At 32.5% G+C, this 20,177-nt stretch overlaps 3 protein-coding genes across 7 annotated transcripts in view; 2 read left to right on the top strand and 1 right to left on the bottom strand.

Annotated features, from left to right (window-relative positions):
• Positions 1 to 8,504: 8,504 nt before the first annotated feature.
• LOC125864668 (BTB/POZ domain and ankyrin repeat-containing protein NOOT1-like) lies at positions 8,505 to 10,757 on the top strand. Its single transcript, XM_049544694.1, has 2 exons — positions 8,505 to 9,179; positions 9,727 to 10,757. The coding sequence occupies exons 1-2, from the start codon at positions 8,703 to 8,705 to the stop codon at positions 10,720 to 10,722; spliced, it is 1,473 nt and encodes a 490-aa protein (XP_049400651.1). The 5' UTR covers positions 8,505 to 8,702; the 3' UTR covers positions 10,723 to 10,757.
• Positions 10,758 to 13,954: 3,197 nt separating this feature from the next.
• The window catches only part of LOC125864674 (AUGMIN subunit 1), a 23,555-nt gene continuing 17,332 nt past the window's right edge, over positions 13,955 to 20,177 (bottom strand). For 2 of the 5 annotated variants that reach the window (XM_049544701.1, XM_049544703.1), the window contains exons 6-7: positions 14,383 to 14,520; positions 13,955 to 14,294 (exon numbers count right to left, since the gene is read on the bottom strand). In XM_049544701.1, the coding sequence (XP_049400658.1) occupies positions 14,106 to 14,294; positions 14,383 to 14,520 (327 nt within the window). In that variant the 3' untranslated portion in view covers positions 13,955 to 14,105. Of the gene's footprint in view, positions 14,295 to 14,382; positions 14,521 to 15,589; positions 15,714 to 15,951; positions 16,087 to 16,170; positions 16,304 to 20,177 lie in introns of all 5 variants that reach the window. The other 3 variants (XM_049544700.1, XM_049544704.1, XM_049544702.1) reach the window with 3 other exon arrangements.
• LOC125864663 (condensin-1 complex subunit CAP-D2) overlaps positions 19,030 to 20,177 on the top strand; it is a 28,898-nt gene continuing 27,750 nt past the window's right edge. Inside the window, exons 1-2 of the mRNA XM_049544690.1 lie at positions 19,030 to 19,221; positions 19,416 to 19,774. Of these exons, the coding sequence (XP_049400647.1) occupies positions 19,086 to 19,221; positions 19,416 to 19,774 (495 nt within the window). The 5' untranslated portion in view covers positions 19,030 to 19,085. The remainder of the gene's footprint in view (positions 19,222 to 19,415; positions 19,775 to 20,177) is intronic.

The raw sequence follows: 20,177 nt of genomic DNA, 5'->3' as shown, positions 1-20,177 counted from the left end.
CCCCCCCCCCCCCCCCCCCCCCCCCCCCAAGTCCATACCTAATCCACGCCCACTTAAATTGTTCTACCCCATCAGCCAGTCTTTAGATGCACACAAACAGACTCGAACACTCCGCTAACGAAAATAGAAATTTATAAGAAGATATCATAAGAAAATAAATGAAGTTTAATGTATTGACATGACTATTCAACACCACGCTTGTACATTTATTGCTCAAAATTAATCTTCTTCAAACCTACTGCCATTATGTCTTTGTCCCATGGTAGTACTGCACCTACAAATCCTGGATACTTTTTGACTATTTTGTTTATCTAATTAGTTTTTACCATATACGTATATTATTCTAGTCGATTATCGTCTAGTCTCCTATTAGCATATGATTAAAATTCGTATATATATACATAAGTACAAATTTTCGTAGATATACAATAACCAATATTGTCGAGTGTATATATATATATATATATATATCATACATAAATACAATGATACACGAACGTTTTCATATTGATAATAGTATACACGCACATTCCTTTTTTTTTATCTAAAGATCTTACTAGCAATACTATTTGATGTTTACATCAAATTATTCACTAGATTAGAACTTATTTATCTACATGACTTTTATTTTTATTATATATATAAAAAAAGGTTGTTCAATTAATTAACTAGCATATTACATAGGCGCTTGCCCATGAAATATTTCCCCCTAAAAAAGTCAATTCAGTTTTGGTTATATCATTGGACTGATTATTTAAATAAATTATTTATTTGTGAGTGAATGGAAAGTGGTCAATAACCACTCAAGAATATGATGTAGGGAATGAGACTGTTCCTCCTTTAACCAAATGTCTCGAGTTCAAATTTTGAATATGAAAAATCCTTAGTAAGAAATGTGTCTCTTCGAATAAGGCCCTACACGACACAAAACTCCAAAGTAGATATCAGAAACCGATGAAAAATTTAAAAAGAGAAAAAGAAAAAGGTGGTCAATGAAGAATAGAGGAAAAGGAGACTGAATAGTGTAATGAAACTACAAGTTCAGTTAGCTAAAGCTGCTTTAAAGAGAGGCAAAAAGAATTTATTTTTTTAAAAAGAAAGACAGATTGAAAGAGACGCTAAATATTGTAAATCATAACGAATCAGTTCTTTTCGACCAAAAGCCAAAAGGATCGTTTCTGTTCCGTTGATTTCTCGTATAGTCATTCAAAAATAAAAGATAGCGTTGGAGCAATAACGACCTATAAGTTTCGCATCTTATTTTTTTGCGTTAGAATCATTCAATATAAAAAATGTATACTATTAGGAAAATAGTTGTTGGTGTGTGAGTTATGCCAAATACCTAATTTGTGTCTATTTTGTTAGGGTTTTGCCTTGATTTTCTTACCTTATTTGAAGTTTATTTTTTCCTAAAAGAAAAGACAAAACATTACCATAAATATTTTTACTTTTTTCTGAAAGGAAAATATAATTTTCTTCCATATTTGGTTTTTTCTTTCCTTAGAGGAAAAGTTTGGAGATCTATAAATTGAAGATCCTTATTCTCAAAGCTGAACACAATAGCATCTACAATGTAGTTTTTTAGGAGTTTAATTTATGGGGGGATTTTCTCCTAAACATATTTATGCTTTGCAATTGTATCTGATTTGTCAACCATATGATTTGCAATTGTAAGCTTTCACATGACGTCTTATTCACCTTCATAACCCAACATATTTTACTTGTAGTGGGGTTGACAATACCTCGGTCCATGAATAAGCACACAACAGACCTGTGAGTTCAATCCTGAATAAAGAATATTTAAATCTAAGCGTGAAAGAGGTAATGAATGGGATGAATCTCATTGCGATCAACTTGGACAATTCAACTCTTTTGAGTTAAGTGCAAAACCTAATTTACATGCATGGCATAACTAACATATTTCATATATAGTACATACACGAATTTAAATTAATCGTATTATTGAATAAGGTGAGTGGAACATTGAAGTTAGTGCCACACTGAACCTCTTTACCTGAACCATAACTGGAGTTATAAATCTTCCAAAATAGAGACTGATGGAAAGATGGAGTAGTTCATTGTATATATGTGTGGTAGGCGTTTTCAAAAAGTAAGAAGAAAATATATAGAGAGGTCACTCAAAATTATATTGTCATTAGCAATTGTCACATTTGCATTGACTTGTCACATCAAAGTTGGTATCTTAATAAGAAGTGACCACCTAATAATGTTTCATGCATTGGCTTGGGCTGACCTTTTTTTGGATTTTATGATTATTGAGTATAGTGGTAAAAACCAGGATTTAAAACGGTATAGTTAAATTTATAAACGTGGTTCAAGAACATGTTGATTCAGACGATCAAAACACGTAAGTCTGAGATCTAGCGTTAAGTAATGAATTAAGTAACTAGAATGAGTTTGAGATCTGGGGTTAGTAGGTGGGAGCGTCACCGAGTCTCAAAGGCGTATCTAAGGGGGGTCATCGGATTCACATGAACCCATGGTCCCCTCCCGAGATCATATATAATAGTGTTATATTTTTTAAAAAATATTGAAATATAGATGTGTGAACTCACACTTGAAGTATCACATAATGCGATTATGACTAGGTGCATCTCTCTCCGCGAGGTTAGAAATTTGAATTTGATATTTATCTCGCTTTATTTTTCTTTCTAAAATTAGATAACAGTACTTCTCTAAGTGGTAATTGGTCTATATATATCTATATATAAGAATTAATTTTAGACCTTAATTTTAAAATTTTAACGGTTTTCAGTAGTAAAATTCTAAATGTCGAACCGAACAAATTTATATCATAGATCAACCGTTTTATAACAATGCACCCATCATCTCAAAATCCTAGATACGCCTCTGCCGAGTCTAGCTTAATCTTATTAATATGATTTAAAACAATAAATTGTAGAACACAAGAGGCTAAGACTATAAAAGAGTGGTGTATTGCCTAGTGAGTGATCGAACCAAACATTTAACTAGCTACAAGGAAAATTTGGATATCGTCCCTATCTAAGACGTTTAATTTTCTTACAAAAGGGTGCTACGTTATAAATATAAGTTACCATGACCTGATCAATTCGATCAACAGACTCATTTATTTTCATCCTTCAAATATTTAGGTGTATGAACAAGAAGATAGGAATATTTTTGTTAGATGGTTTCTCCTTTTAAATTGAGAAATTAAGTTCAATTAAATTACTTGTCTAGATTTTGGGTATATTTTCACTGTGAACTCCACTTGGTAATTTTCTCTTTTAAATGCTTTTCTATAATGAATTGTCTTCAACAACACATATGACTTATTTTATTGGGTAATGAGAAATGACCAATAGTAATTTACACTAAGTTTGAGATATTTTAATTTTTTTTTTGGTTCACATGCAATCATAATGCAATTTTTGGTGATACTTCAAGTGAGTGTACAGAAAGACAAAAAAGACTAGTCATAAAAGTAGTAGAAAACTTTTCCTATTTGTCACTATACTATTCTTCATTTTTGAAGTCCAAAATATTCTGTCTTAACAAAAATGTAAATACTATGATACATTTTCATCACTTGGCTCCATGTGATGTTAGTTCATAGACCTACCATGCATGTTCCTAGTCAGAACGTGAAGTCAGAATTTGAAGTTTATTACTCATAGTTCTGAACTTGTCATTATATTTAGGAGGCGTCGTCTATGACGATCTATATTTAGTATTTTTTGAGTTTGGATTATTATCTTAATTCCACTCAAATTGAAAGATGGGATTTTGGAGGTCATCATCTTAATGCCACTCAAAAAGATTGAAGTATTGTGGACTTGGTTATGATTAAAAGTTTGTCTAAAAAAGGAAGAAGTCAAAGGGGTTAATAAGAAAGTGGATTTTCCAATTGGGTGGCCTTTGCTTTAACATAACATACTCTTATGGGTTATGTTCCCTCAAAAGTAAGTATGATCAACAAATAAGGTCATAAAGCAATTTGGTGGCCTTTGCTTGAAATGGATAGTTGTTAGCTATGTGGATAAATTATGATAGTGATATTGTTCGTTATGAGTGTAGTCTCATCGTACTATTTTCTCTAAGAGGTTTATAATTTTCGTTTTTTTGAACTATTAATTTGAAACTTTGTTTGGACATCGAACAGTTCGCCATCAAACTCAGTTTCACGTAGCTCATACTATGACACTTATGAATCTACTCCTCGAAGTAAATTCCAATTGCCTATTATCACAATTCACGAGTCAATTTTTGAGATTCACTATATATCACCCATATGCCCGAGCACTTATGGCCACAGAAGCCTAGAGCTAGCTCATCTTGTACGTGTGCATATCCAAGCTATCTTTGGCATGATAACCGATTGAGCTACAACACTCTCATATCAGTATCTCCATATTCTTCTAGTTGAATCACGCGATTTCATATAATTGTTGAATTAAGTTAGATAAAAAACACTCTTGACATGATCGTATGATATTGTCCGCTTCATCATAGAATTTGATTTTCCCCCAAAAAATCTCACATCATATAAATAATTCTACATCGTGTATGTATTTTGCAATCTTTTCAAGAATCAATATAATTCCTTATTTACACATTCAATAATAATTAACATTCTATCGTAAGTTAAACTTTGATCATTTAAAAAATATTTATACTTAATATTCCAGATTTATTTCAAGAAAATTAATCAGTGCCTAGCTCACTTTAAATATCTTTATTGTCCCCCTTTTCATTACTTTTTATGGCTCTTCTCAAAACTTATTTCTCATTAATTAAATCTAAAGTACGTTTTTATCATATAATTACTCATAAAGCCAATATAAATTGTATAAAATTACTCACAAGCTAGTTTAAGCCTCTAGAATTAAAATCAATTTTAGGAATCTTTGGAATCATTATTTTTAAGTCGTAATCATTATATTCTTTAAATGTTACGTAGTAAAAGATCATGAAAATAACAGTAAATATTTTTACCACTTCTTTTTCCCTATTAGGAAATTCTGTTCGAGTCAAAGATGAATCCAAAAAAATACTTATGAAATCTTTTTGTATAGTTGAAGATAATAATAACTTGAATATAAAAATTAATTGATTCCTGTCCCACTTGGTTTACCACTTGTCATTTTTTTTTTAAAAAAATTTCACTCGATGTTTGGAGTCTTCATTGGAGCTCTGAGTAAATTTGAATTGCGCACTGATTTAAGGCTCATTTAGGGGTTGTGCTCCCAATAAAAATTTTTTCTATACCCAAAGCTCAAATCAAAACTCTGATTAAGGATCGAGCAGTCCCACCACTGTATCACAAGTCACAACACATGTTGGGCACTTGGCATCTTTCATTTCTTACTTGATCAACCTCAGCTAGAATTTGTGATACATACAATGAAAAAAATTTGAAACAATTAACTAGAATATAATGTATATCAAATTAATTATTGCATAGTGAAAAAAATATATATATGCAAAGTGAGTTGCTCTCTAGTCGTGATTAGAAATTTCACAAAAAATATTCAAAAATTTTGTAATACGCCTCTAAAAAGTTAATTTTGATCTATATATACACAATATTGTCTTATATGCATAATATAATTTTTTCTAACAAACTTTTAAGATAAACTAAAAAAAAATAAGATATCTTAATTGAAACGAAGAAATTATTAAAATTTAAGATAAAAATAGGATTTTGAAAAATTTAATGTGAAGGGGTAGTTGATGACTTGTTTTGTCAAACCCTAATTTAATTTGTCAGATTTTTGGTCTATACTCTATAGTGTCAATCAGCCAAGTCAAAATTGGCCGACCCTTTCTAACTAGGAAATACAATGCGTCTTCTCCAAATTCTAAAGGTTGAGAAACTAATATAAAATTTATTATATCTTAATTAGTCTCCCATTTTATACGGTATATTTTCCTTTTTAGTATGTTTGTAAAAAGAATCGTACAAAGTTAACAACACATTATGTGAAGCGATGTCATAAAGAAAAAAATGCTTCTTGATCCGGCAAAACTATTTAAAATTAGTTTCTAGATTATATCTTTACATGACATGATTTGTACCATTATATGCTTTAATAAAAGTTTGTTCTTTTATCGCGAGATAAGATGGGAAAATGGAACTTTCGTTAATGATATAGCTATCTAATAAACTGAACTATTAAAATGAAATTCACCCGATGGTTAATATTTTTTGGAGTTTGATTAAATTGAATTCTTTTTTTAAAATTTCACTTTTGAATAGATACGATTTAGAATTTGAAGTTTATAACTTCTTATAGTAACCTTAATATTAATGTTACAAGTATAATTGAATTTTTAATTAATAATTTATTTTAAATCTATGAAGTTTGAACAAAAATCATAGAATTCAAGTTTACATGAATCCTCAATCAACCTTTTGAATCTGTTCTTACTTTTAAAGGTACATCACTTTCTACTCAAACCTCGAATACAAAACCTCATGTTAATATTATATTATGTTGATTTATAAATTATTACAACTTTTTAGAAATATATAATTTTAAAATATTTAATATGTTTAATAAAATTTCTAATTCCGCCATTTCGATCCAATAGGGGAGATGGGTGATGAAATGACAATTCAAACGTCAAATCGGAGGATGTCAAATCATTAGACAGTATGTGATATGTTGTCAATCACTGCCCTTCCATTTCTTCCCTTTTGTTTTTATTTCTCTTATTTTCCCTCTGTTCATTGCTCTAAACAATTTATACAATATATTTTTTTATCTTTTCCGAGATTTTAGATTCGAGTGTTTTTACGTACAAATTTGCTTTTATTAGAAAGCATTTTACACTTTAATGTGAGATTTTTTTTATGTGAATTTGAATTTAATCAAACTTCAATATATATAAATCAAACGCCAGATGAGAAAAAAAGTTTTATGTAGAGTGCAAATTGTGAATATGAATCAACTGATCTTAATAACTTTTTTTCATCAAATGATATTCGAATACAAAATAGGTTTTGTTAATTGTTAAATATATGTAGATATTAATCAAAATTTATAAAATAAAAATTCTGATTCAGGAAGGTTTGATTTGGAGGAAGTGCCAGCTTATCCTAAGCTACTATGATATAGTGGTTATTAAATAAAATTGTGTGTAGTAGTAATAAACAATATTTAAGCACTTGATGTAATTTAGTCGCTTTGAACAATAAGTTTCATCTTTTTATGAGTTACTACTAATTTTTTTAGGGTGTGAACAAAGGTAAAATATAGTAAGTAATATTTTTTCTGTTTTAATTTATTTTTATTTTTTTTAGTTCGTTTAAAATTAATGACACTTATATTAATATAAAATCATGTCGTTAATAAAGATGAAATAAAAAATTTAAAGTTAAATTTATTTGTAAATATCAAAGAAATCATTCATTTTATTATAGATTAAAAAAATGAAACAAAAATAAGTACATAAATCAGGTTTTTAACTGTTCGCTCTTCTTCAAAGAGTGCAGGAGCAAACGAGAATAATGACATTGTACCGTATAATATATATATATATATATATATATTATGAATTCATACATATAGTACTATTTAACTTTTTAATTTAAATTTATATTTTATATCACAAATTTAAATTTAAATGAACTCGATATTATAACCGTTCATCTGTCCTTGAATCAGGACGAGTCTACATACAACTAATTACAAGTAGACAAAAGGGAAAAGAAAGAAACGTTACACATAAAATTATAGGCTTATAGCACCTATTAATATTATAATTAATGCAAGAAAAACTTAGTAGCTAGATAGGCTTACAGTATGTAAATTTAATTAAATTATACTACATTTTCCAAGAACCTTTAATTCACAAGATCACTAAATTAAATACCTTCCCAAGAAAGATATGCATGTTTCATTAGGCATAAATTGACCATCTCCCTATCCTACCCTCCCACATTAATTTTCTAAATTGACTAATTCAAATTTGTATCAGATACTATCGATATTGTTAGAGTCAAACTTTTCATTAAGGAGTACTTAGTTAACCATTAGTTAATTTTTACTTAAATTTTAATCAATTTCTAAACAATATACCATTTTGATAGTAGCGGAATTAAAATCTTTATTAAGAGGTAAAAAACATGAATGATAAGTACAATATCTATCTTTCTCATGACACTTAACGATTCTATATGAACCCCTACTATAATCAGAAAGTGAAAAAAGATTGATATGTTAGGCACGTCCACACCTAGCTAGAATTATGAATGTAAATTAGAGCATAAAGTCTCAACACATTTCAACAAACTACTACAATCAGAAAGTGAAAAAAAGATTACTAACTTAGGCATGTCCACATCTAAAATTATGAGGATGATTTAGAGTGTAAAGTCTTAACATTTCAAAACAGATAAAGTAAATAAACAAATTTAAAAAATCATTTTTTTTAATTATTATTATTTTTAATACCTCAGCCGTCCATAATAGCCACCCACCCACCCTCTCACAAAAAAAATATCTATCCACATAGCAAAACAGAAACTACATCACTAAAGAGAGAATCTCACAAGAAATAACAATAATAATAGTCTACTTCTTTCATCATCTTATACTAGAAAAAAAAAACAACTAACACAAAATCATCTTCCACTATGTGAATTAAAATCCACCAAATTTATTTTTTTTCCTCTCTACCTTTTTTTTCTTCTCATCTATACAATTTATAACAATATGAGTAATACTCTTGAAGATTCCTTAAAAACTCTCTCTTTAGATTATCTAAATCTCCTCATCAATGGTCAAGCTTTTAGTGATGTTACTTTTAGTGTTGAAGGCCGTTTTGTACATGCTCATAGATGTATCTTAGCAGCTAGGAGCCTTGTGTTCAGAAAATTCTTCTGCGGGCCTGAGTTGCCTGGTGGCGGCTCAGACCCTTCCGCGGGCTTTGGAAGCCCGCGGACTAGTACTACCAGTGGTTCACAGGTAGTAATACCTGTGAACTCAGTAGGATATGAGGTGTTTTTGTTGATGTTGCAATTTTTGTATAGTGGACAAGTTTCAATTGTGCCACAAAAACATGAACCAAGGCCTAATTGTGGAGAGAGAAGCTGTTGGCATACACATTGCACATCAGCCGTTGATCTTGCACTTGATATACTCTCAGCCGCTAGATCTTTTGGAGTTGAACAACTTGCTTTGCTTACTCAGGTTTATTTTAACTTTATCGGATTTACTATGTCTTGTTGTTCCGACTCTTCGAAAATATTGTTGAACACATATGGATCCTTTGAATTTAACATGGTTTTAGAGGATTTAATACAATATTTTTGAAGCGTTCGAAAAAATATACAGTGGAATCTTGTTCTTAGTTGTGTCATTTCATTAGATGTTTATTTGATTTCATGTAAAAGATTTTGAGTTTCTTGAAATGTTCCTCTTGTCTGTATGTTTTTTCTAAATTTGGTTCTTGATTTTTGCAGTGGTCATGTCTTTCAATAGTGATTTATTTACCCCCAATCAAATCTACTTTTCTAATTTGGTTTCATGAACCAATATTAAAAAATGGAATTATTTGATGTTACCCTACATATAATCAAGATTTTGCATAAAAAACTCAATTGTTTGATGGTCTTTGATAAGAAAGATTACTTTCTAAATATGTCAAATAATCACATTAGTGACATTTGTGTTTTTTAAAAAAAATTTGTTTGACTTGTTTGAGATTGAGACGTAGTTATTGTGTTTGATTTTACAGAAGCAATTGACAAGCATGGTCGAAAAAACTTCAATTGAGGATGTGATGAAAGTTTTAATTGCTTCAAGAAAACAAGACATGACTCAACTTTGGACTACTTGTTCCCATTTGGTTGCAAAATCAGGTCTTCCACCTGAAATCTTAGCAAAACACCTTCCTATTGATGTTGTCGCGAAAATCGAGGAAATTCGCCTTAAAACTTCGTTAGCGAGAAGATCCTTGATCTCTCACCATCACCATCACCAGCACCAGCACGACCTAAGTTCGGCCTCAGAGCTCGAGGACCAAAAAATTAGACGAATGAGACGAGCCCTCGACTCATCCGACGTTGAATTAGTCAAACTTATGGTCATGGGAGAAGGACTAAATCTCGATGAATCGATCGCGTTACATTACGCGGTCGAGAATTGTAGCCGGGAGGTTGTGAAAGCGTTACTCGAGCTTGGTGCAGCCAACGTGAACCACCCAGCCGGTCCAGCTGGCAAAACCCCCCTCCACATTGCATCTGAAATGGTGTCACCCGACATGGTGGCAGTCCTACTAGACCACCACGCGGATCCAAATGTTAGAACGATGGATGGGATCACTCCACTCGATATTCTACGAACCCTAACTTCCGATTTCCTATTCAAAGGTGCTGTCCCGGGGCTCAATCACATTGAACCTAACAAATTAAGACTTTGCCTCGAGCTAGTTCAATCGGCCGCGATGGTAATTTCGCGAGAGGAAGAAAATACAAATAACATTCCATCTTCCACCGCGATATTCCAACCTATAAACAACGAAGATCATGGTTCTAGCGCGACCAATGTGGGAGGTAATAACCACAATCTAGACTCGAGGATGGTGTATTTGAATCTAGGTGCTGGTACTTCGATTTCACAACAGATGGGGTGCAACAGAATGACGAACGAGGATGATCATGATAATAGTCACAATAAACAAAATAGGCATAGTGGATTTGACCCATCGTCGATGTATCGTCCATATTCATGATGAGTATTTTCTATCTTTTGCTTATCTATCTAATTTCTCTTTTACTATATAGATAACAAAATTGTCTATGATCATTATGAAACAAAAATGGGAATGATAAATTAAATTATAATATATGATGGTCAAGAAATCTCATGGGATATTATTAATTACTCGATTTTTCATTAGTACTATGTTTCTTCTCTATCTTTCATTTTCTTTTTTTTTTACCGTCTAATCTATGTGTTGGATGACAATAATTAAATAGTCTCTCCGTCTTTATTTATGTGGCAATATCCTTCTCAAGTTTTGAATTTTATGAATCCTTCTATTATTTCCCATAATCAAATTTCTCTTATAAACATCTTGTTTATGAATCGATTTTAACATATGATTTAGAATCTTAGTGTGCGTTTTCCCCTAACTTCTTTGCGTACAGAGTCTCACGAAGTTAGCAAGATATTATACTTTTTGTGTTTGAATTCATGATCAAAATTTAAAAGTTTGAATCTTGCAATTTCAATCGTGCTATATAAATTAGGGCAAAGAAATTAAACAAAGTTGTGTTCTCTTTAATTAATGGTTATTTGGCTTGATTAAAACGGGGATAATCTAATATTACAATGGGGAGATTAAATTAGAATTTCTAACCTAGAAAACTTATTCTATATTCTATATAGGATTAAATTATATCAAGATTTTGATATAAAAATAATATGCTATATTATCTGTTAATATATATATATATATAGGTACTTCCAATCAAAACATTAAGATAAATTTAATCTCATAATACTATGGGCGTTTAGCGGTGGAATTGAAATTTAATTAATAGACAAAAAGAATCTAAGTTTTTAATTTGCGTTTGATGATAATCAAGGGACGCAGGCCAAATTTTCCACCAATTAATGTCCTGTCAACTCTTTTAGTTTTATATTAAATTAATTATTTTGAATATTTATATTAAATAAATTAATTATTTTTTAAATATTTATGTCATGGACTATTTTCTGCAACCAATAATTTTCTTGTCTCCACATCCTACCGCCTGATTTCCATCTTGCAGTTTTTGTCCCAAATTAAATATTATATAATTGAATTCATAGCATTTAATATATAGACACAAAATATATTGAAAGAAAAGTACATGTCTTTTTTTGGTGTGTGCATTATTTATGCCTTTTAATTTAGAAGTTTCAAAAAATAAATTTAATAGGAAATAACTGATTAAACAATGAAAATTTTAAAGCTTTTTGGATCCATCAAAGACTAAAGTTTTGTAACAGGTTGATGTTCGAGTTATGGAACTTTATTTATTCTCGAGACAAAATTATAGAGATTCGAAATGTAGTGATAGCTTGTTGAGTAGTTCCCTCTTTTAAACGGGTGTTAAGAAAAATAACTGTACTCTCAAATTATGAAATTTTTTCCTAATCACGATCTAGTTGAGAAGCTAACGAGTCTGTTAAGAAGTCAAATTACAACTATTCATAAAGAAATTAATATTGTTCGATTTGAACTTTCACCTTATAATTAAGTAGTTAATCCATTTATCTGAATAATGACTTTGTAGGGGAATGTGACACTACTATTGTAAAAGAGTAAATTGAGACTATTTATTAAGATTTTTTCGAATTTCTGCTTCATTAATTTAGTGACAAATCCTTATCATCAATCGATCAATAGTGAAAATTTTATTCTCAAAGTAATCAAGGCATGTTCACAAACATTTTCAAGAATATCAAGAATATGATGTTTTTTGATTTCTTGTGAAGTGTGTGAGTGGGGGTGGGGGTGGGGGGGGGGGTGTTTGCTTATAATATAGCCATTTTTTTATTCTAACTAATGAAAGGGGTGAGATCTCACCCCAGTCCCACCCCCACCCCCACCCCCACCCTTTTCTAAAGAAGAATTTTCTAATCACAATATGATTTGGCTATGAAAAATTTGATTGGCTTGTCTTGCATGAATGCAACATTGAGTGTGACTGCACAAATAATGGCTATTATTGATATAATAATTTATTCTGGATTCATCTTTGCAAAATATATCCTCTTTTTTGTCTCTTGTTCCCCTTTTTTTAAATACTCTTTTAAGCGACAAAAAATACTAACGTGTAAAGGAAGCATTGGTGAATTATTTTGCATATAAGTTTTCATGAATTTGTTATCTAACTATCTACATTCAATGATTACAAAGAAGAGCAATGAAGAAAGGGAAAATACAGCTTTTCTAATACTCAGTATAATCTCACGTGTGGGGTCTGTAGAGGTACGTACAGTGGCGGAGTCAGGATTTTTAATAAGGGAGTTCAATAATTGAAGAACTAAACATACGAACTAATCGAAGGGGGTTCGACATCTATTATATATACATAAAAAATAATTTTAACTATGTATAAATAGTAAAATTTTCCGCCGAGGGGGGTCGGATGACCCCCCTCACAGAAGGCTGGCTCCGCCCCTGGGTACGTAGACATTATCACTACCTGTAGAGATAGAGAGTTGTTTCTGAAAGACCCCCGTGTTGAGTAAAGCAGCTTGAAGATACTATAGAGAGCATGACAAAGAAAAAAGCTACAATAAAATAGTGTGATAATCGACATACAAGAGACAATAGAAAGTAAACCTAAATTAAGGACAAGAAGCTACAAGAGAAATACTAAAAACTAGTACTAGTACGGAAGGATATAAGCGAGATAACGCTAAACTATCTACTATCCTTCTATGCTAATCTGCGTTCTCCACAACCTCGGTCATGTCCTCGGAAGACTTAGACTACTAATTTTCTTATATCCAGGGCTCATTTCGAGTCTTTTTTATCAAAATCTCCAGGTGAACCATCAGGATATGATTCAGATTCCACTGTCAATGCATTAATCCTTTACGTTAGTTTCATATCCAAAAGATGTCTTCCACACATTGAAAATAAAAGATAACTTGCCAATTCCCCTAGACACATATGAGAAATGTTCCTCCTTTTATCACATTTGTTGAAGACAGAACTTTACGTAAATAAAAGTGTATTTACTCTAACGGCTTAAGCTTTTAGATGAGATGGTCATACACTTCAACATATTATTATCAGGTGGCGTGTTGAAAGCATAATTAAGTATAAGTTGATCATAGCCTTATCAGGCAACATGAGGGGTGTGTTAAAGATAACTAAAAGTGTGACCTCTCTCAGGCTCTCAAAGAAGTAAAAAGATTGGAATTTGAAGGAGAAAACAAATCTCTCTACAAAGGAAACAGGCTTTACCAACAACTTTTTCCTATTCAAATTACACAAATCATTATGAGTCGATTTCAAGAGTTTTTTTGCAGTGTTGGGAATACACCAGCATGGCACATACAAAAAGTGAAAGATAAAATAGAACAAGAGTCGAAAGAAAATCAATCCCAGTCTCATTTCCCAAATGTTTGACAGGCGAGGCAATACGAGCTGAAGTGAAGGCAAAATGGATGTTCGAAGAAAAGTATTCTACTCCACTCTGAGGAGGCAAGAGCAGACTGCAACACATCTTCAAGATACTTCTCAGCAGCAGCATACTGCCTTTTCTTGTCCCCAATTGCCAACGCCGCCAAGGCTTTATCCTGCAAATGGAAGTCTCAAAAAGTCAACAACATATATAATTTAAGAGAGCAGAACAATGGAACTCTAGTCATGTTTAGAAATAGTTACAGGAGGCAAGTCTTGGTAGCTTCTCAGAGTATCGAGAATTGGTTTTGTTTTCTTCTCCAAGTCTTTCTTATGCTCTGCCATCTCGACCAATACCCCGTGACTTATCTCTGGGGTGTAACCAACACGATTAAGTACAGCCTGCATTCAAAGACCCTTTAACATCCACTTCACGGTTTCAGGTATACGAAAATACAAATTTATGAGCAGGTGCAAGTAATACATTCAGATCACAAAGTTTCTAGCATGTTGAGGCAAAAAAGATCCAACCTTTTCAGAAGAAATTGCCTGCTGAAGGGTAGATCATCAAATAAAATATGTTTCACAGCAGAAGTAGCTTTTATGACAGATTATATAGATAAGTTACTGCTTCATAAAACGATAATTTGGGCCTGCTAAGCAATTTATCTGGTCCTAGAGGTGCTGCCTTCCGACTCATCCAGTCATCGTACATATGCATGCTTTAACCAGTCCTCCAGAGGTGACCTTACTATAAGCCCATGCCAGTCATCGCACATCTGGTCCTAGAAGTGCTGCCTTGTGCCTTCTGACTCAAGGTTTGCGTCAACTTACAATGATTAAACCACTATTTAGCTCACCTTTGTCCACTAGTAGGGAGAAAAGGAGGATTAGGTCTTTACAGATAGCAGAGCCCTATGGAGGCCTTCATCAATCGTCATATCCAGCCAACTCATGACTGTTTACCTTGCACAAGATCATCCATTTAGCATTATACATGAAGAGAGACACTGCCGGGCGACTTTTTCATCTTTACAAAACTGGTACTAACAAATCTCCAATCTCTTTTGGCACAGAGGAAGAGAAATAAAATAAAACACTCACTCAAAAAGTTGCAAACTATCATCTTGAGGATATTGAATCTTCTCTATACTATGAAGACTTTTGCATCAAACTTTCTTCTTCACAAAAGTAAATGCAACTCAAAGATATGAAATTCATACACATATACATGAACACGAGCACATATATACATACATATTCCATGGAAACTAGCTGAATGTTAAAATGGGTGCGTCATGAAAACTGATAAACTTGAAGCCCACATTTGTAGGATATACTACATAAAAAGAAGTCTCATAACCACCCATGTGATAATTAAATATTGTAACAGCATCTTGACTTTTAACTGGGAGAAGAAAATGAAATCCATAAACTTGCAGCAAATTATTTAAAACAAAAGTAAAGTTACCTTATAATAACCATACTCCTGCAAATACTGCCTCTCTTTTGACTCCATAATTGCTAAGTTTGTTTTCCAGTTCTCCATTTGTGCTTCACATGGAGCAATATCATCTTCAAGCTGTGAGAGTGTTCTGCCGAAACACAGAAAATAGTTAAGAGATGAAAGATGGCATTGATTAACTGAAAGACCCAGGATTTCTTTTTGGTAAGAGAAGTATTCATTTCTTGAAACAAAATACGGCAGCAAGAAAGTGCCAGGAAGTCAAACTCAACGATATAACAACATTGACTCCCAGTTTTGCTATCTATTACCCCATTCCACAGCATTATTTCATGAATGAGTGCGATGAGATGTAACAAAAGATTTACCTTTTCAAATAAGTCAATCTTGCTATTGCCTTTCGAGTGTACTCAAGAAGAACTTTTGATTCCTGCTGCACTTTAGCTCTCTTCTCTTCTACTGCTGTTTTCCGTAGAGAAAGATCTGCCACTGCAACAAGAAAACTACAATGTTTCTCCTAGTAAGACAACGAAACTAAAGGGGGTGAGAACTAAAAAAAGGTTAATTAGTGAAAAAAGGTGACCTACCTACTTAATTCAGTATCTCTAACATCCAACAAATTTGCAACCTTGGCAAGAACATGTGCAGATGAAACCACATTAGATGGTAAACTCTCTTGGGCCAATCCCACACTCTCCAGTATCTCTCTTATCCTAGCAGCTGCAATCAAAATCACATAATCANGTAATCATTGGCAACAATTGCAGAGGCTTGAGTTTTGGCTTGCGAAAGAGTGGCAATCTTGTGTAATTCAGCGATGCTTCGAGGAGTGTACTCAAAATCAGGGACATCTTTACCCACAGCGTCAAATTGTGAAGTAAGCCAAGTTTTCACTTCAGAAATTCGATTTGCATCAAAACCAGTAGTTTTTGATGATTCTGCTGTTACTGAAGTAATTGCAGAAGGATCAGGTCCTCCCACTATATCACTCATGTCTTTCTTTCTTTTTCTTGTTCCTCCCTTTTGAATTTTCAGACCCTTCAGCCAAAATCAGTAGACAAACACTTACCTGATATACGTTGCAAGATAACAGTAAGGAATAACAAAGTGGACTACATAAATAACTCTGAACTAATTATATCATTTTAGATGAAATGACTGTAAGTTATTAGAGATATTAACTACTCTATCAAAAAAATAAGAGAGTCAACTATCAAGATCTCTAACCAGTGGCAGATGCTATGCATAGATAGCTGGTGATGATGAGCCCACCACCTTCAATTCAACATCGATTCAACACATACAAGACCATTTCTTCATTAGTATGTGCCATCTTTAAGTGGTTATCTATGTTGATTTTAGTACTCGATGTCACAAAGGAGTAGCTACTATACACATAGAGACACTTGAATGACCATTTCTCCATTTGTGCATCTCATCTTTGTTTGTATATAAATGTTTAAGTTCACACTCAACGTCACAAACAAGTAGCAAGTACAGTAATACTCCTCACCCACTAACTTAAAATCCTCAATATGTCTCCGTCTCTAACATCAAGCCAAAACCAACTCAAGGACTAATCTTGACAGGCTGATAAGGATTTAAGCAACAACAACAGCAAAAAGATACCCAGTGTAATCCCATAAGTGGGCCTGGGGAGGGTAAGATTTTTGCAAACCTTATTTCTACCTCTGCGGGATAGAGAGGCTGTTTCCGATAGGCCCCCGGCTTAAAAGAAATGTAAATGATGCAGGAAAAGTAAGAAAGAAAAAGAGATGGCAACATAGCAAAGGTACAAAACAAGTGTAACAACAACTATCGATACACATTGCGAAAAGAGGACTATGTGATACCTAAATCATACTACTAGAAGTACGACAACCCTCGACTACCTACTAACCTTCTACCCTAATCCTCGACCTCCATACCTTCCTATCTAAGGTCATGTCCCCAGTCAACTAAAACTGTGTCATGTCTTGTCTAATTGCCTCCCCTCAATTCTTCTACGGCCTACCTCTACCTCTCCTAACTCCTACTACAACCAACCTCTCACACCTCCTCACTAGCGCATCCACACCTCCTCATTGATGAAGATTTAAGCAAACCAAACTTAATTATTTGTTAGCAATCAAAATCACTGTCCCATAAACTCAAAGAGTTTGGTAAAAGATTGTAAATTTATAACTTCCCATCTCAAGAACTAACAACTCAACATACAATACAAATATTTCATCTTGGGTGCCTCATTTCTCTCCTTTACCTTATCCTTTTCTTACAAAACTATTCAAAATTGAATTTTTAACAAATATTAGCAAAAACCCACCACAAATTTTGGGGATTATCATCACATAGTTAACAAATACCAGTGTGAAAACAATCACAAAGAACAATGTCATTTTGAACTTCCTTTACAAATTACAACCCAGTTTACCATCATAAAACTACAATTCAAAAAGGGATTTTTGGGTTTTTTCTTCATGAGAGACAGCAGAAACCAAAATCTAGAGAGAGAAACAATTGGACTTACAATTGAAATGCAACCCGAGAGAGATCGACAGGATTTTGGGTCCGAATTTGAAATTCTTTCTTGTTTTGGGGTAAATATTATAAGTATTACTCTATTTTTTATTTTACGTATAAAAAAAATTTAAAAATACAAAATTGGTTAAAGTTATATACACTTTTAAATAAATGTTATACTATCAATATACTTTTAGCAAGTTGATATTTAATGTTTATTATAAATATTCATTTTTTATTTAATAATATAAATTAGGACGAATAACCAATATGAGTTGTAATTAAATGAATGATATTTTATTAAATATTTCAAATTTTAAGTCTTAAAAATATAAAATTTACTATTAGAATACCCCTAAAAAAAAAATAAGCCCTTCAATGTCTAAAAAATAATAGAAATTAGGATGAATGAAAAATTAACAATTTAAAAATTAAGATGAATGACCAACTTGAGTTATAGTTTGAATGAATGATATTATCCAAACTTTAATTAGAAATCTCAAATTTTAAACTCAAGGAATATAATATTTCCCTTTAGAAGTGATGCCTTCAGAAATAAATTCAATAATATCTAAATTTAAATTTAATCGAGCTTGATGTGTATCTTGGATACCGAACGAAAAGCTAAAAATAAAAGACAATTGATTTCTTTTTATTTTCCATCTGATATTCGATAACTATATTGGAGTTCCACTAAATTTAAATTTACACCAAAAATTCCATATTTGAGTAAAATATCCTGTATCGATTCAATACGAGGGGACTCGAACCCGAAACATATACGGATGAATGGTTTCATATTCCCGCTCCCCTACAGTTCTTTTTTCATTTCAAATTTTCTCATCTCATTCCCAGGAACCTCTTGTTCTTCCTTCTGCTTAAGCTTTTGCGAATTCACAAATCAAACCAATCTAGGAAGTTTACACTTTACACCATTATTTTCTGTAGAAATTCTTCAAATCTTTGACCCCATTTCTCTAAAATGGCTCCACCTTTCATATTTCCCCCAAATTTATACTCTCTGGAAGAAGAAGAGTCGGATAGCAACCGTCTGCCAGTTCAAAATCCCACTTCACTGAGCAACCTCCGTCCTTCTGAATTGGAAGAATTCGTCAAAGGTTAGTTCTTTTCCAATCTTGGGTTTCAGCTTAAAGGTCAATTTTCCTTAATTTTTAATTTTTTTCGAACTTACCTACTGGGTGCTCTTCATTTTTTCACAATGGGTTCTTCTTCTTTTATCGATTTCTCTATCTGGGTTCTCATTCTTTTTCGATTTAGGCAACTGGGTTCTCTAAATTTTTTATTTAAACAGGCGTCTCCTTTGACCTATCGGACAAAGAGCTATTCTGTGTGGAGGAGCATGATGTGTTTGACCGTGTGTATTCACTGGTGAAGGAGTTTGCTTGCCTTAATCCTGGTTGTAAGCTCAATTTGGTGGAGTCTCTTAGGTCCAATCTCAGTGTTCTGCTCCCCACTGTGGATTCCCTCTTGAGGGTATCTCAGCAGAAGGATGGAAATGCTGATGATGAGAAGAATGACAGTGAGGAGGATGAGTGTTCGCTTGCTGATAGAGTTGCATCATATCGAAATGCTTTCAAAATATACACTTTCTTCCTCATTCACATTGTGCTTATTGAGGAGTCTAAATCTAGTTCTAACAACAGTACAAAAGTAAACTCCTTTCTTTATCTGATAGTATGTGTGTGTGATGCATATAGTATATTCACAAGGAGTGCAATTTTATGACATGCTTATAATGAATTTACTGTCTTTAGTCAATTCAACTGCATGTATGAATGTGTATTCTTGCTGGTTAGGGGATATTGTAATCCTGCATGTAGAGTTGATACTAAAAATGACTAAAGGTTGTTACTCCGTTCGTTTCAATTTGTTTGTCTTAGTTTGACTTGACACTGAGTTTAAGAAAGTAAAGAAAGATGTATAATGTACCAAAATGCTCTTTAATCTTGTGGACTCAAACATGCAACACATGATGTTGAAATCAAAGAATTGCCAAATTAGGAAAAAGTCATTCTTTTCGAAACAGCGTAAAAAGGAAGGTAATAGAAACAAA

The sequence above is a fragment of the Solanum stenotomum genome, chromosome 5 (assembly GCF_019186545.1).
Source record: "Solanum stenotomum isolate F172 chromosome 5, ASM1918654v1, whole genome shotgun sequence".
Lineage (NCBI taxonomy): Eukaryota > Viridiplantae > Streptophyta > Magnoliopsida > Solanales > Solanaceae > Solanum > Solanum stenotomum.
This window is presented reverse-complemented; position numbering and strand designations above follow the sequence as displayed.